Here is an 18,335-nt window from a genome sequence, read left to right on the forward strand (position 1 = left end):
GACAAAAATGGCATTCCATAGCCACCATCTTAGCATTGTTAGCATTCGACACAACACATTCTGGCTTGTTAACAGAGAGCAGTGTGGCCCCTTTGAAAAAATGAAATCCCTAAAATAGTCCAAATGAAATCCCTAAAATAAAATAGAAAGGAAGGTCCTTACCTGTAACAGGTTTACTTTACGATTTTTACTTATTTATTGTGCTCGATTATCTTTTTTTTTTTGTTATCCAACATGATATTTAGCTAACTAATATCAATAGGCCATGTGACTGCACTTGCATGAGTTTGTATCACTCCAATTTATTAAAACCTAAACCAATAAACGAAAGCCAAATATGACTGATATACAACAAATCAAATCAAACAAACTAAAATCAATGCACCTACTGTATATCTATGAAGTATAGAAACTTTGTCAAGCCAGTGGCAGTATTTCTTTGAAAAAAATCTGATCGCTGGACTGAAAATCAAAATATTTATTTATAGATTTTGATTAACTTGACTAGATTAAGATTAAGATCTTGGAATATGAGAGTTTTGATCTTTTTGTGGTTGACTTTTAGGGCCCAATGCTCACCTCACATGAATATGAGAATGCCCAGTGGCAGCTACTGTACTGTTGTTTGTCCAGTACATCCCACAAATGCTCGATCAGATTGAGATAGGGATTTGGAGGCCAAGTCAACACCTTGAATTCTTTTTCATGTTCCTTAAAACATTCCTGAACAATTTTTGCAGTGTGCTGTTGAAAGAGTCCACTGCCATTAGGGAATACCCTTGCCAGGAAGGAGTGTACTTGGTCTGCAACAATGTTTAGGTAGGTGGCACGTGTCAAACTATCATCCTTATGAATGCCAGGACCCAAGGTTTTCCAGCAGAACATTACCCACAGCATCACACTTCCTCCACCAGCTTGCCTTCTTCCCATAGTACATCCTGGTGCCATTTCTTCCCCAGATAAGCGACGCACATGCACCCGGCCGTCCAAATGATGTAAAAAAAAAAAAAAAAAAGAAAGAAAGTAATAATTAAAAAATAAAAAATAAAACATTCATCAGATCAGGCCACCTTATTCCATTGGTCCATGGTCCAGTTGTGATGCTCATGTGCCCATTGTAGGTGCTTTCGGTGGTGAACAGGGGTCAGCATGGACACTCTGGCCGGTCTGCGGCTATGCAGCCCCATATGCAGCAATCTGTAATGCACTGTGTGTTCTGATACCTTTGTATTATAGCCAGCATGAACTTTTTCAGCAATTTGTGCTACAGTAGCTGTTCTGTGGGATCAGACCAGACGGGCTAGCCTTAGCTCACCATGTGCATCACTGAGCCTTGGGCTCCAATAACCCTGTCGCTGGTTCACCGGTTGTCCTTCCTTGGACCACTTTTGGTAGGTACTAACCACTACATACCAGGAACACCCCACAAGACCTGCAGTTCTGGAGATGCTCAGACCCAGTCGTCTAGCCATCACAATTTGGCCCTTGTCAAAGTGGCTCAGATCCTTACACTTGCCCATTTTTCTTGCTTCCAACACATCAACTTCGAGAACTGACTGTTCACTTGTTGCCTAATATATCTCACCCCTTGACATGTGCCGTTGTAACAAAATAATCAATGTTATTCACGTCACCTGTCAGTGGTTTTAAAGTTATGGCTGATCAGTGTATATAGTTGTGCTCATAAATTTACACACCCTTTGCAGAATCTGCAAAATTTTATTTATTTATTTTTTAAAGACGATGGATCATTAAAAAAAAATACATTTTGGTTTTTTTTATTTAGTACTGACCTAAATAAGCTATTTCACATAACAGATGTTTACATGTAGTCTACAAGACACAATAACAACTGAATTTAACAACAAACAAACAAACAAAAAAACAGAGACAACACCACCCTACCTGATTCTCACTCCCACTTTTAGTACAGTGCATCTATTTCTAAGGTTTTGCAGGAAATATTTAGTCAAGATGGAAAAAATAACCTAAACGCCTGTAATATGTCAGTAACAGCGTGGAGGTGGAGCTGAGGTTAGGAGAGTCCCCCTGAGGGAGTATAACACAGTAACTCGCACATATTCTCAGGAAGATATCGCGACGATTGTCTCAGGCACTGTTTTTACTACAGCCCCCGTACAAAGACGGTAAGAAACGGCGTTTTCTTCTCTGCTGTGAGAATATTCACAGTAAAAATGTCTTTTATTTGGGCGGGAATCCAAGAAACGCAAGCTGCTGTTAACACGCGTGTTTGTGTCGTGCGGCTTTGTTTGTTGTTTCCGTCATCAAAGAACTAAGCCAGAAATTCATCTAGGTTCTTCATGAGTGAATAGATACATGTGTGAAACGAAGTGACATCAGGTAAAACTAATAATAAAACATTTCGAGGAAAAGGAAAGCACTCACCCTACTGCTGTACCTTTAGGTTTTCGATGTGTTTATTGTTTAAAGGCTATAAAACAATAACGTTATCTTACTCGCAGTGGGACACAGTGGGTTTGTAAAGCTCCAGTCACGTGGCAGTAATGTGAAACATAATGCCACAGAAGATGCTATAGGAATATAGATATAGAAAGTGAAAGGTTATTGAGCTGGCAGTTATAACTTTGTTCTCTATTGTAGTGGTTGAAGATGTTTGCTAAAGCGACCAGGAAATTCGTGGATGCGATTGACCCCGATGGCTGTTTAATCCCCGTCTCCCGGCTGAATGAATCGGATAATTTGACGGTTTCCTCGCTGGTCATCAAGCGGAATCCCTTCTGGTGCTGGCAGCAACCCAGATACATTCCCACAGACTTCAATCTGAACGATGTGCTGCTCGGGGAAAGGCCCATCAGTCCAGGTACAGCGCTTTTACACTGACTGGACATTCATTACAGTACAATTAGGCCTAAAACAGTCTATTAAAAAAGAAATAAAATAAATAAATAAACAACCCCACCTTGAACCTATTTGCGATCAGCCCTCCAGGTGGTGTAGAGAGGGTATGCATTTACGTAACTTTCCCGGGGCAAAACATCCGGGCAGAATGGGTGGTTTTAATAGGGGAAGATGCGAAAATATTTACCCTTACAATTTACTCAAGAACCCGTGGTCCATGGACATTGGTATGTGGCCAGAAATCAGTTTTCCCGACATTTATATGTAACTGATTTCGAGAAAATAAACTAAGCAAAGCCTGAAGGCATACAGAAGCCTTGATCCTACTTCACGCTTGTTCCTACTTCAAGGCGGGAGTTGTTGGAGAAATTAAAGTGACAAGAACACAAATAAACACTCTGGTTGTATGTGCAAATATTTTTATTTTATTCTATAATTTTATCTGGTAAACCGTGAGCTAGCTAGTTCTAGTTTGTTTGTCGCTAACACTACTTCCACGTACTAACGTTATATATTTATGAAGTTAAAACACAGTCAGTTGTACGACACGAATTCCACGTGCCAAAAAAAAAAAAAACCAGAGTGGGTTTTTGGCACGCTGTAAAAAGTTAGCACAGTCGATTGCACAACAGCGTTTCCCCATTTTAGATGCGTTGTTTTTTCTGTGTTTTTGTGGAATTCACGCTGTACATTAATGCTGCCACTCAGTGAGCGTGACCGCAGCGAGTTCCGCCTACTGTGACGTCACGTACATAACCTCTATCACTATCGTGTACACTGGCTCACTACAGCTGCACTATGGTTACATGGACAGCAGTAATCTAATTATTGACCTTATTCTGAGTAAGACAATATTGTGTTTACATGAGTCGATTCCTTTCATGTTCCTGTTTTACATGTTATAGAACAAAGAGCGATTAACAGCATGTCATTACATCGCCACGCTGTCCGACGTTCCCTCCAGAATTTCATGTATCGACATACAGTTCGTCTTCGTTATGGTACCATATACAGTTTGGGGTGTTTTTATTTTTCATTTTTATGAACGCTTCAAGTGCAGTTAATTATTTGTCATGCTATACGTGCACATAGACGACTGTTTGAAGCCAGGGGCTGCGTCCGAAACCGCGTACTTACCTACTATATAGTAGCCGAGATGCATGTATTTCTCCTACTAAATAGCAGGTAAGTACACAGTTTCGGACGCAGCCGTGCTCACTTGTTTGCAGTAAAACGGTTGAGCACTGCCGTGTGTGTACGTGTCCTGTTGCTGAATGTGGTGAAAACTCCCACACGACATTAATAGTGTGATTAAGGTGTGTACATGTCTGTAATACATGTTGATAATGCGACTAAAACAGGAGTACTCCACATGTCTTAATTTGATTTGTGTTTACTTCGAGTATGACTTTAATCGGATTAAGGTAATAAAAATTGCTGTTTACATGGTAGTTTCTTAATCAGAGTATTGTCTTAATCAGGTTAATATTGGATTATTGTTGTCAAGTAAACGTACAGACTGGGACACTGATAACTCAATTTCTATACTACATATAGTCGTGTTGTAAAACGTCACCAAAAATGAAAAAGAATTTAAGTTTTATTTTATATAAACAGTAGCGATTCTAGACCATAGTAGCTGGGGGCCAGGCAGGGGCCACTTATCCTTTTAGGGGACTCGCTTTAACATTTATACCTATTTTATAACATAAAATTTATAACACATATCCCTATTTTCACATATACCTATTTTCAGGATTATTGCATGCCATTTTCCAAAAACTCCACAAGTACGTTAATAAAATAATTCCATCTCAAATTAATGTTTCATGTTCATTCATTTGACAAGTAAAATCTTGTGGTGTGATAATGAGCAGTGTAATAACACTCATTATTTCTATGAGCATGACTGAAATTAAATAGTTTTGTTTACCTGTATCTTTTCTCGTGTAGCTCTGCAGTATGGTATGATCAATGGTAGAAATGTCAATACACTGGGGGGACACTAGTTGAGATTTCTTTCTTTCTTTCTTTCTTTCTTTCTTTCTTTCAGATATCTGGAGTGTAAATACAATATAAATATAAACATAAAAAATATAAATACCTATATAATATATAGCCTAATAACATTACACTTATCTCATATCTCCTCCAAACAATATGCTTTTTTTTAGTATAAAGACAGGCATATGAAAGGTCAATGAACAACACTGCTGAACTGAGTCTCTGCCTTAACTCAGTGCAAAAGCATTGTATATCTTCATTGCATGCTTGAGTCCATTTGCTGTCTCCAGTACAACCCCTAAGCTTAAATTACAGGATCACTTCACTTAGAGGATGTTCACCCAGCTTTTTTTTTTTTTTTACTTTGTAGCAAATAAACAAATCACAGATATGACACAAAATAATTTTTGTTTAATAACTGATAACATTCAAATAACATTCTGACTGCATGAAACATACCTCAAACAAATTAAATGAAATTATTTTAATTAATGGCATATTTTTTTCAAGTCTAGTAGAGAAAAAAATATGGAATCATCTTATAATTTGCATTTCTAAAACAAATATTGGCACAAATCTTAAAATGAAAATTAGTTTGCAGTTAAGAGTGTGCTTACAGACCTTAATGAGCTGTTGGACTTGGCTATTGAAAGGAAACATGGCCCCAACAGGAGAGTTTTCAGTTGAAACAATGGAAAGGATTATAAAACACCTTCAAGAAGGAAAGCCGACACGGAGTGTGACAAAAGATGTTGGTTGTTCCCAGTCAGCTGTGTCTAAAATTTGGTGCAAATATAAACAAAATTGGATGGTTATAAAAGGAAAACATACGGGTAGACCAAGGAAGAAGTCAAAGCGTCAGGATAGAAAACTCAGAGCATATTGCTGCCTTGAAAATAGAAAATACACAATAAAACAAATGAAAAACTGAATGAAATGGGATTTACATATAGAAAAGCCAAAAGAAAACCAGCACAATCACCTAAACAGAAGAAAACAAATGGGCTAAAGAGAAGCAATCATGGAATGTGGATGATTGGATGAAAGTGATATTCATTGATGAATCAGGAAGTGATGAATCACAAAGTGAAAAAGGAGATGATGCTGGAACGCTCTAATGACACATATAAAGATGACTCCCTGAAGAAAACAATAAAAATTTCCCCACTCATTTATGATATGGGGTTGCATGTCAGGTAAATTCCCCCCTAGCCCCCCCAACCCCCCCCACCCCCAGTGACATGGCAAGCTGTGTTTAATTAAGTCTACGTGACATGAAAAAGGAGAAGCTGTGGAGGAAATGTCTATAGTGATAACAGGAACTTGTTTTATGTAATGTGCTGGTTGGAGATAAAGAGGCAGGGCGCAGTTGCATGAGATCAGCATGGTTATTAGGGCACATCCAAAAATCATAGCCATGGTTCCAAGCATGGGTCAACAAACAGCCAGACAGGGCTAACACAGGCATATCCATGATCATAAATCTAAGAAACATACAGAGGTCAGAGAACTAGGCAGCTCATACAGGGAAACCAGCAAACGCAGAAAACAAAAGGACGAATTAAGTGATCAAATCAAAACAAAAGGCACAACAACGTCGTCCATGGAGTGGAACGATGACATCATCTCTGTAGTCAGGAGGTGGAACATCGTCGTCCTCGCCGGAATCAGGAAGCGGAGCAACAATGTCCTCGCCAGATTCAGGAGGCCGAGCGACAGCGTCCTCGCAGGAGTCTGGACATGGAGCGACAGCATCCTCTTCCAGAGTCAGGAGGCAGAGCTCCTGCATCCACTTCCATGGTCAAGATGGCAAGGATATGGCATACCGGACTTGCATTGATCATGTTTCTCAGCTGTGTCTTTAGGCGATGAAGTCTTCTGTAATGTGTTGGTTTGAGGTGAAGAAGCAGGACGCAATTGCGTGAGATGAACATGTTTATTAGGGAATATCCAAGGATCATAGCCACGGTTCAAATTGTGGATCGATACATGAAAGCATATTTATGCTGGAAGGGGAACATGACATTTTGTGATTGTTCCACAACATTAAATGTAACCAAAAACAGTATGATGTGCCATTCATTCATAAATGATCATTTGTTGGCAATTTGCTGTAGTATAAGAGGAGTAAAACACTTGCTCACCTGTGGAGCAGGCTGAATGATGGAAATGTCTTGTAGAGAGTTGAACTGTGCACTGTGCCTTTATGAAATGATTCCTTCCTGTGTTCTCCACAGTTCTGATCGAGACAGACTTTTTAAACTATAATCGTACAATGGAAAATAACACAGCTGGGGGAGCTGAAGCAGGTATCGGTCCTGGAAACCTGAACATCGAAGGAAAAGGTTCGACCAAAATCGCATCCTCATTTGGGAGACTTAAGAAGCAAGAAGTGGATGTTCAGAAGCTACTACGTGACTCTAAAGATAGGTAAGTGAATGAGAAGGGGTCATGTCATTGTGGAGTTTACAGTGTCATACATTCACGCATGATTCCCCCCAAAAAAGAATAATGGGAAGTGGAAGGGGAAGTGAAACTTTTTGCTAGCAGACTTTTTGTTGCAGGCTGAGTCAAAAGTATGAAATCCTGGAATCTTTCATAACATGCTGAATTGTTTTTTTTTGTAAAACTTTGGAATAAATATTTCTGTTTGTATCAAAGCTGTTACTTGTAAAATCAGGTTAATTTCACCATAAAATATGGCACAGAGCTGTTTAGATTGCTTGTTATGTGTGTATCTAAAAAAAATAGGATATCGTGGAAAAGTTCATTTATTTCCATAATTTAATTCAAAAAGTGGAACTTTCATATATTCTAGATTCATTACAAATAAAATTATTTACTTTTTTTTTTTGTTTTAATCTTGATTATTATGGCTTATAGCTCTTGAAAATCAAAAATCCAGTATCTCAAAATATTAGAATAAAGAATTTATAATACAGAAATGTCTAATCTAATATAATATAATTAGCTCTAATCAGCTAATTATCTCAAAACAGCTGCAAAGCTTTCCTGAGCCTTTAATCAGTCTGGTTCAGTACACACAACCACAGTCAGTTTTCAGATGAAAGTAAATGTTGCATTTCATTTGGAAATCAAGGTCCCAGAGTCTGGAGGAAGAGTTGAGAGACACAGAATCCAAGTTGCTTGAAGTCCAATGTGAAGTTTCCACAGTCATTGATGATTTGGGGGCCATGTCAGCTGTTGTTGTTGCTCCACTGGGTTTTCTCAAGTCGAAAGTCATTGCAGCCGTCTATCAGGAGAATTTAGAGCACATAACACCTCAGCAGTGCCACAGGCTGATAGCCTCCATGCCATGCCGCATTGATGCAGCAATTCATGCAAAGCCCCGACCAAGTGTTGAGTGCATAAATTAACATACTTTTCAGAAGGTCGACATTTCTGTATTATAAATTCTTTATTCTAATATTTTGAGATATTATGTGCTGGGAATTACTGAGTACAGTCATCTCTTACTTTTTAGATCAGGTGTGACACAGTTGAATTGACCTCAATGAATTTCCTAGCAATTTTGGTTAAGCAGTGACGGTTGAATTTGAATGCGACATTAGGTGCTTTACCATGACTTTCTCATTACTCTTAAAAATATACTTCTGTTCTAGCAACCTAACTCTAAAATGGATGACTGCACCATCCAACACCCAAATATCACATTGTGCTCCACCCTATTTCCGTCCTATTTCCGTCCTATTATTGTCCTATTTCTTTCCATCAGCCTCTGCATTTTCTGTTTATTGTAAATAAACTAGTTTCAGGGTAAACTAGTTTCAGGGTAGAAGAAGATAAACATTAAATCAGTTTCAGCACTGGGATCCAGTCTTCCTTAATACTCACCAGCTTTTTGCTGTACGGTGACTTGAGAATGTCGCATATATTTACGGTATTTTCGGTACATTTACTTTTACTGCGTTTGGCAGACACCCTTATCAAGAGCACCTTCCTCATACTAGTACAAAAAGGTCAGAATACTGTCAAGTAAAATCCTATTAGAGAGGTGTTAGTAAAGCACAACAGCACATAAGTTAATGGGTTTTTTAAAAATGTATTTTTATAAAAAATGCTTATTTAAGTGCTTGGTGATATTATGTTACTTGATATCACTCATGATTATTGTGCATTTTCAAAATCTCTTACCTTACCAGTTAGCCAGCTTTTAGTGGTTGTAAAATCTCACTTTTTGCATAGTTTACATGATGAAGGTTGCTGATTATGTTATGACCTGCGATTGCGGTTAGGGCTACTGCAAGACAAGTATGGCAATAACAATAAACGGTTCTGCAAATTTCATTAGTATCTGTTGTGTATCTTGTACAGACCTCAGTAAAGGAGCAAATAGAAAGTTAGAGTGATTGATAGGCTGCATTTTGGATCCAGTTTTAGTGGTTACAGTATGCAAATTGTTGGTTATGGAGCTGCTTGCATTGACATTTTATTATGTGGTTTATGGACTAATTGCAAAAAGTGGTCAGATAATATACCTTTTGGTTGTTGTTTTTAATCAGTCAGTGTCATTTCAGTATGGCGGTAAAATATGGAGGAAATTGTCTGAAGTATATGATCGTGTACCAGTGTGGGGTTATTCTGTATGAAGCTGGATTCTATATTTTTGTGAATGTTATTTTCTTAAAAGGCACATGCTACGTTATATACTTTCTTTAGTTGTTGATCATGTTGTATTATGTCTCCTGTGTAGACGTCTGGATTTTCAGCACTCCCTGTTGAAGCAGACACTGCAGCGGCAGCGCGAGGTGTTCGCGCTGGTAAAGGAGCGAATCATAACCACACAGACCTGCATGGTTATTGAGGAAGTACACGGGGGAGGAAGCTTCTCAGCCTTTCTTGGGTTCACTGTTCCCAAGAAGATTCAGGTCAGACCTACTGGGTTACACGTTATACTGTTTGAAATGTAAATTTCATGTTAATTATATATGAAACAGTTTCAGCTTTAGATGACCTGAGAACTGAGGTAGCATGCCAGGCTTTGTCTTCCATACTTACCTCTTAGCTGTTAGAACATCTTTGAAATATTCTTGATTCATATTATATAATCAACCAGTCATCTGAAGGAGTGCCTTAAATTGAAGTGGTAGTCATTTTTGCTTAACTAGACTGACCCTAACTACTTGCTATGGATTTTACATTTATATTTAGTCATTTAGCAGAGTGACTTGAAAAACAACTAAACAGTTGAAGGTGCAGTTATACAAAACATCTAGCACATCTGCATTAGAGAAAACTAGAGGCAAATGCTAGTTTGTGCTAGAGTGTTGTAGGTTGTTACAAAAAGACAATTTCGATCAGTAATAAAAGGACAATTTCAAACCTATGTGCATAAAAAATAAAACCAAGACATAATAAAATGATTCATGCAAAGCAGATGGTGAGGAAGTGAAAGTGATCTTGCTGAAGAGGAAGGTCTTATAAGTTTTTGGAAGGAATAGAGGCACAGTGCTTTTTGAAATGAGGTAGGAGATCTCATTACAACACTGAGGAACCAAAGCGAGATCTTGCGCTATGTGCACATTTAAACATAGTGAAGGGGGCATGACAGGAAGTTCTCCGGGTTAATTAGAATTTTTGAGAGAAAGTTCCTCAGATGCTAAATAGGGACATAGAAACTAAAGCTTGCCAAAAGTTAAAGTTATCAAACCATAAGTTGACCACAACTGTCAGTTTGTCTTTATCAGCAAATTAATTTACTTAGAATTGTAGTGTACAACCTATATGGGGGCCGGGGGACACAAACACCAACGTCTCTTTCTTTGTCACATATACATTACTGACCTTCTGATCAGTAACCCAGAGCCTTAACCGTTGAGCCACCACTGCCCCATTTAGCCTATAACTATAATAACCCACTTCTCTTCGTTGTAATTAGCAATTCATTATTTTTCCACTAGAAAGAGTTTAGAATTAAGCCTAGAAAGCCTTGATTAAGTAGGTAACCTTCACTATTCATGCTAAAGCAACCATCTTAAAACAACTTCTTAAATTCTGACCTGTAGCTTGGCAAATTTAATAACAGGATTAACAGCTAATATAACATTGAAGAAATGTTGACATAGACATCCACTGTGTTTTCTGCAGAGAAATCTACTAATCTAATTTAGTTAGTGGCAAAACAGAAATGCAGCGACATATTGAATTTGACATTTTGCTTCTTCATTCATCGCCACAAATGTCAGCATACAACCACAGAGACCTCTGTGAATCAGTTTTCAAAATTTTCTATGGTTTATATTTAATATAAGTCACAGAGCCAGCTCTACATGTAAATATACTCACTGAGTACTTTATTAGGAACACTATACTAACACTGGGTAGGGCCTCACTTTGCTCTCAAAACAGCCCCAATTATTCATGGCATGGATTCCACAAAATGTTGGAAACTTTCCTTTGAGATTCTGGTCCATGTTGATGATTGCATCATGCAATTCCTGCAGATGTTTCAAGTTCAGTTTCATGCTGCAAATCTCCCGTTCTACCTTAATCCAAAGATGTTCTACTGGATTCAGATCCGGTGACTGGGAAGGCCACTGAAGAACACTGAACTCATTGTCATGTTCATGAAACCAGTTTGAGACGACTTTTATCATGCACCATGCTTATTTGAGAGATACATAAGGAGCACAGAGATGTACTAAGACACTGATCCAGTGAAACAACTAGTTTTTAAAATCATTTCACTTTGTATGACTATAATATGAAATAGATTTGAATGTAATCGTATCAATAACCTCAGAAATATCTATATGGCATGACTCATTTAAAAGCTCTTACCTCTCTCTTATAATCTTTTGTCACTGCTCTATAGGTTTCGGTAAAGAATGGCAGCCTTCATTCTGACAGCAATGTTGTTCTAGAAATCCCAGCTAACACGGCCCTGGCTTACAGTTTAATGGAGCTCAACGTGAGCAGCACAGGTCAATTTGGTAATATCTTTTTGCTCTCAATTATAATTTTAGAATATATGCAGTGCATCAGTAGTGCGCACTTCAATTTAATGCTGCTTTAATTATTATCCAATAGATCTGATAATGACTGCCGAGTCTACAAAGATGTTTATTACAGTTTTATCATGGAAATGTTTGGACTCCAATCTGATTGCTCTCACTGGTGGAGTAAAGTAAAATTGTGCCTTATGTTTAAGAATGCTTTATATTCATCTCCTGACCTTTAGATAATTGTTTCCTTTAATAAAACGAGCTCTGTGCTAGTGCTGTTTAACCAGGAAACGGAAGTTAGTCACCAATGATTTGCCTGACCACTGCAGGCTTGTGTCCGCAGATCTGTGCCTGATGCCAGACAGCTACGGATGCTTTGAGGTGGACAGCCTGCACAAATCAAAACCAAACCTGCTCTTCAGTGCTCCATGTGAACCATCAATCCAAAAGCTATGGAATGGTAAGAGCTGAAGTGGAGGGTTGGCCATGAACTGAAGAAGACATTTACATTTACATTCACTAGCAGGCGCCCTAGTTATATCACAGAGTTCACACGGTAGAGATTCCCCGTGAACTTTGCATTAAAGATCAGCAACACAGCCCTTTATGTAAGATATGGTTTATTTGCAGTACTATGCTGGCTGTCGGAGGAAGTCTCAGGATCACATCAAGTTTATCTCTGCCAACTGGTCTGATGGCAAGAGGTTATATTGGGTACAGAGCAAAGTATTTTCTTAGATGTTAGGTGGGTAAATACCTCCCCCAAAAGTGTGAACTGTAGCAATCAACAGCTGTGAGACTACCCTTATCAGATAGCACCATGGCTATCAAATATCCTGCTTTAAAATAACACTAGAATAAAATCATTATCCAGACAGAGTGCTTTGTAAGTCAGGGTCTAAGAATACTATCATGCTGAAACCCAATTCCTTAGATTTATATAGCACTTTTCTAGACACTCAAAGTGCTTTACATAGTATGGGGAGGAAATCTCCTCAACCACCACCAATGTGTAGCCTCCACCTTAGTTAAGTGCTCACGGAAGAGGTGGGTCTTTAGCTGTTTTTTGAAAATCGGTTTTGAAAATATTCTGCGGTCCGGATTGAAGTTGGAAGTTCATTCCACCACTGAGGGACAGTTAGTTTGAAGGTTCTGGAAAGGGTCTTCATGCCTCGGTTGTTAACCGATCGAAGATTGCGTGAGGGAACGTAAGCCTCAGGGAGAGTGTTGAGGTAGGGGGGTGCTGTTGAATTTGAATTTGATGCGGGTAGCTGCAGGAAGCCAGTGGAGGGAGATGAAGAGGGGTGTGACATGGGTTCTTTTGGGCTGGTTGAAGACGAGACGTGCTGCTGCATTCTGAATCATTTGAAGGGGTTTGATGGAGCTGGCTGGGAGGCCCGAGAGTAGTGCATTGCAGTAGTCCAGTTTTGAGAAGACAAGAGCCTGGACTAGTAGCTGTGTAGCCTGTTCGGTGAGATAGGGTCTGATTTTCTTGATGTTATACAGAATGAACCTACAGGATCGTGCAGTTGTTGAAATGTGGTCTGTAAAGGTCAAGCTAACATCAAAAGGCATCCCAAGGTTCCTGGATGTCCTGCTTGGCTTGAGTGTGGTTGAGCCGAGCTGTACAGTGAGGTTGTGGTTGATTGAGGGGCAGGCTGGAATGATGAGAAGCTCAGTTTTTGCCAAGTTGAGCATAAGGTGGTGTTCCCTCATCCTCGTCATCTCTCTCTCTCTCTCTCTCTCTCTCAGACTTGGAAAATTTGCAGGTTCAGTTCAAGGTGCTTTCAGGACTCCCTGCCAGCACACGCTCATTTCTCTTCCAGCAAATCACTCTCCTCATGAAGGACAAGACAGCCATCAGTAGCCTGAACCTTGCAGTGAGTGAGAATAAGACATTTAACATAGTTCACAAAGAACATGTACATGGCTTTGCTTTTGGTTTTCCACACAGGAGGTGAATGAATGAAGGGGGAAGTACATCTCTGTCATTTATTTAATAATAGCACAGCTTAATGTACTAAATGTTTTTTCCCACACAGTGCATTTTTCCCACTGCTACTCTTTTACTCTTTAGGGAACCAGTGATCATTTTTAAGAACTGGCCTTTGTTTCTGTTATGTAAGCATGGAGTTTTATCAACAGTGAATATGAAAAGTTGTACTTTTTTTATTTAAAGAATGTACTTTATTACCCAAGGGCAAAACTGACAGCACAGTCAGTCATTCATTCACAGTTTTGATTCCTTCCTTCCTTACTAAAATAGACAATAATTCTCAAAGCAGCATTAAACACATAGGTTACATAACACAAAAACACTAAACAACATAACACAACTCATGATTAAATCTCAACACATAAACATGCTTTATAACTAAGCATCATGTTGGCTCTACTGATTTTTTTATTTTATTATTATTATTTTATTTTTTTGGAGAGTAAACCAATGGTATGCAAATTCTCTGGGCTGTGGTTTGTTACAAAACAGTACTTCCTATGTACAACATAAACTGCATGTAAAATGTGCATGTATTCCTATTAAATGCTTTGTTTCTCTTTCACTCCGTCAGTTGGAGAATTTGCTCTGTGGTAGAGAGTCTGATCTCTCCACATTGGACAAAGCGCCCTCTCTGAAGAAAGCAGTACAGACTACGTTGGAGCTGCTCAAGGAGAAAGAAGATGCAGATCATGCCCCACTGGAAACAGTCCCCTTGGAACAACAGATGGAGCCCTCTGCCCTCACTGCCACAAACGTCCTCACCAGTGCCTTAGAGGGTGAGCAAGGAAATAAATAAATTGTGCTGCTAAGAAATAGACAAGGCTGGATGAGAGATGATTGCTACACTAATTTTTTTTTTTAAGCATGATTTTTTTTCATGACCTTTTCCTTGACCAGGTAGTGCTGATCAATATAACATCTCTTTCTCTCTCATCTGTAGAGATGACTGAGTCGAGCTTGAGTGCACTAGAGTCCTGCTGCGATCACCCCACCTTACAGGCACTGCACCTGCTGGTGAGTATCTGGTCTCCTTTACATCATAATCAGTCTATAAATGTAATTGAATTAACCGAATACCTGTGAGTAAGCTCACGTTACTGTCTGTGTTCTCCCTCTATTCACATTTCCTCCGGGTTCTCCGGTTTCCTCCCACCTCCCGGAAACATGTCATTAGGTATATTGGCTATGCTAAATTAACTCTAGTTGTGAATGTGTGTTTGTGGTGACCTGCACTGGACTGTTGTCCCATCAGAGGTGTGTTCCGACCTCACACCCAGTGTTCCCAGGATAGGCTTCAGATCCTGACCATCATAAAGCGGTTACTGAAGATGAACGAATGAATTTACTGGTTGTGTTGTCTGTACTGCCTTACAGGTACAAAATGTTATGGAAAACAAAGAGTGCTTCTTGAAGGATAGCATACTCACCCCATTGGCTGAAAAGGACACTTACAGTAAAGTACAGGAGCTCTTTGGATCTTCCAGTGTGATGCTGTCCAAAGAGGAGGACTTGATCCAGGCCCAGATCAGCAGCCAGCAGGGGAACTCTCCTCTAATCTTGTGCATCGCCATCTTTGGTTTGGCCTCGTTAGCGTCCCCAACTGACTAAGTGTCGGGTCAAGACAGACCGATTGTGAAACACACATGAACAAATGTCTTTTGGAACAGGACTAAATTGTTGTAAATGAGAATAACCAAAAACTAGTTAAAAAATATAAAAATATAATTATATTTTTCTTCATATAAATATTTTATACAGAGAAACAATCATTTTCTAGTGTAACAAGCAGGACTCGATGGAAACTGTGTTGATGGGGATGCCCCTGCTGCCCACAAGTCTAGTCACACTTCTTGATGATTGACTAATCTTGTGCATTTCATTAGTAATACCTGGCTGATGTTTCTGGAATTAGGAAGGGTGTGCTTATTTTTCCAACCTGGTTTCTGAATGTTAAAGTCTGTTATGGGGTTTTTTGTGTTGTTGTTGTTGTTGGTGTCGTCATCACCTGAGATTATTTGTTTGTTTATAGAAGTTGGTGACGACCACACAATTGTTCTCACCAACAGTTATTGATATTTAGGCCCTGATACATATAAACATAGCACATGTGACCTTGCCCCTGTTTGGATAAATTCCAAAATCTCATCTGTTCATCTGCTGGTTACACTGGCTATTCTTACATGTACATCAATATTACAATATTAATCAGAATTTGAATTAGCATATAATTAGACTATTTTAAATATTCTAATTAGTATTGAGTAATGTAAATGCAGCAATCTAATTGTCTGATTCAAATTAAGACAATATTCTGATTCCCCAAATTCGGATTCCCTATGCCTGTTTTAATTTGAAATTTGTTGCATGTAAACACCTTATTCAGAAATTCTACTGAAAGGAGATCTATGCGGACGCTCAGTCCGCAAGGAATTGTGGGTGCTGACAGATGCTTAGCTGTAGGCTAGCTATTTAGGAATGGCAACTCAGGCATACTTACAACAACCATGTATACAGGAATATTCCGATGCCTGTACACATATAAACATTGTAATCGGAATATGGCTGCAACCCAAATATAGCCCTTAAATGGTATTTGATGTGCATGAAAACACTGTTGCCTCAGGTCACAAACCCATTTTAATCACTTTGTTGCCAATAAAAGGGTTAGTTACAGTTAGTTTGTTACAGGTACATTTATATAGCGCTTTTCTAGTCACCTAAAGCGCTTTAATTGTATGGGGGGAAATCTCCTCAACCACCACTAGTGTGTAGCATCCACCTGGATGATGTGACAGCAGCCATAGTGCGCCAGAATGCCCAGCACACACCAGCTATTGGTGGAGAGGAGAGAGTGATGTAGCTAATTCAGAGATGGAGATCATTAGGGGGCCATGATCGATAAGGGCCAATGGGGGAATTTCGCCAGGACACCAGGGTTATACCCCTACTCTTTTACAATAAGTGTCCTGGGATTTTTAATGACCACAGAGCGTCAGGACCACGGTTAACGTCTCATCCGAAAGACGGTGCTGTTTTTAATGAAGGTCAATGATGAAGCCATGACTTGGAATCAACCAATAGAAAAAACTTGGTCACAGAACTTTCTGGAGGCCATTTGAAAGTCTTGTTGTGGCATGGTGAACCTTGTGGAGGATGCATGTTTTTGCTTTGGAGAACTGCCCTCAGAAAAGCAATTTTTGTTGATTTTCTCACCCATCAAACATATGATTCACATTTGTTACTGGGTGCACGTAGTTTCTAAACATTAAAAATCTTCATAAATGATTTGTATGTTGTTAGCAATTGCTTAAATGGGTTTGTGGCCTAGAAGCAACACTGTGTGACAGTGGAATTGATGTGCAGAGAATGCTGCACTTAATGTGTATTATGTTTTTATTATTACATGTAAGTACTTTTTTGTAGTATGTATTCAGTATGATTGTCATGTAGTAGTATACAGTATATTACACTAATGCACAGCTTCCCAACCCTTGTCCCAGAGTATCACTTGTCCTGTCCTGTGTTTTCGCAGCTCTAGTAAACCCAATTCCACTGTTAATTAGCTGATTAGGTGATTCAGGTGTGTTGGAAGCAGGAATCAGTAGACCAGGGTTGGGAACCTGTGCCCTAATGTCACTTTTACTCAGAAAATGCAATCCTCAACATTGAGGATTTCATTTGAGGATACTGAGGATGAGTTAGGATTTAGTGTTGAGGAAACAGTATTGGTGGGGTTTGAGGTTGAAAATGATGGTGTGTAGACAGCTATAGCCAGTGAAAGGGACGATGTTGCAGGCACAGGTTTTGATGAATATTTACTGGCAGAAACAAGTTATTTTATATATAAACATGTCTACAATCTATGAATATGCAGTCTCATGATTTGCTCAACTAGATCAAATATGATTTCGGAGAGAATAGTGAAAGTTCAGGGAAGGCTACAGGTTTGACGGGGAAACATGACATGACCAAACAAGACTACTGGACATTGAGGGTAGAAAGCTGAGGCAAATGCAAGTTTTGCAAATGCAAATCTTCTATGAAAGCATATAGTTAGGTTCACGTATAATGTGTACCGCTCCTTTTACTGGACAAAAAAAACATTTTAATGGACATTCGCATGCAGGATTTAATTTTTAAGTTACATTTTAATATTTAGCATCGAATTGTATTGCCACTCAGCAATTTCTTTGTAAATACTTAAATAAAATTCAGTTTTATATGATTATCTGGTTCTTTGATTATTTTTTTTCTATTGTCACAGTGTTGTCTCCAAGCAACATACCTAAAAAGCATCCACTCAAATATTTAAAAACAAAATTCCAGTAAGTTCATTTTATCCCAGAAAAGAGAATCAATTAAAAGCATTGCTTTCAAAATGCATGCAGTAGAGGGATAGACCCCTTGTTCTTGAAATATTGTGCAATATTGTAACTTTTGGGAGCAACTTGAAAAAACATAATGCCTCAATCACCTAGTGGCGGATA

General features: G+C 38.9%; 1 protein-coding gene across 1 annotated transcript; it reads left to right on the forward strand.

The window, feature by feature from the left end:
• Positions 1–1,869: 1,869 nt before the first annotated feature.
• gsdmeb (gasdermin Eb) lies at positions 1,870–18,074 on the forward strand. The gene is made up of 10 exons (XM_053628036.1): positions 1,870–2,147; positions 2,623–2,842; positions 7,122–7,314; positions 9,599–9,773; positions 11,720–11,837; positions 12,193–12,309; positions 13,602–13,729; positions 14,420–14,624; positions 14,789–14,862; positions 15,223–18,074. Exons 2-10 carry the CDS (start codon positions 2,632–2,634, stop codon positions 15,454–15,456), a joined length of 1,455 nt encoding a protein of 484 aa, XP_053484011.1. The 5' UTR covers positions 1,870–2,147; positions 2,623–2,631; the 3' UTR covers positions 15,457–18,074.
• Positions 18,075–18,335: the final 261 nt, after the last annotated feature.

Source organism: Ictalurus furcatus, chromosome 1, assembly GCF_023375685.1.
Source record: "Ictalurus furcatus strain D&B chromosome 1, Billie_1.0, whole genome shotgun sequence".
NCBI classification, from domain to species: domain Eukaryota; kingdom Metazoa; phylum Chordata; class Actinopteri; order Siluriformes; family Ictaluridae; genus Ictalurus; species Ictalurus furcatus.

Excerpts from the sequence above, each read along its gene's own strand:
- gsdmeb (XM_053628036.1), top strand. The coding sequence starts at position 2,632 with ATGTTTGCTAAAGCGACCAGGAAATTCGTGGATGCGATTGACCCCGAT. Across the intron at positions 11,838-12,192 it reads GAGCAGCACAGGTCAATTTG|ATCTGTGCCTGATGCCAGAC; the intron begins GTAATATCTTTT and ends TTGTGTCCGCAG. Across the intron at positions 12,310-13,601 it reads AATCCAAAAGCTATGGAATG|ACTTGGAAAATTTGCAGGTT; the intron begins GTAAGAGCTGAA and ends TCTCTCTCTCAG.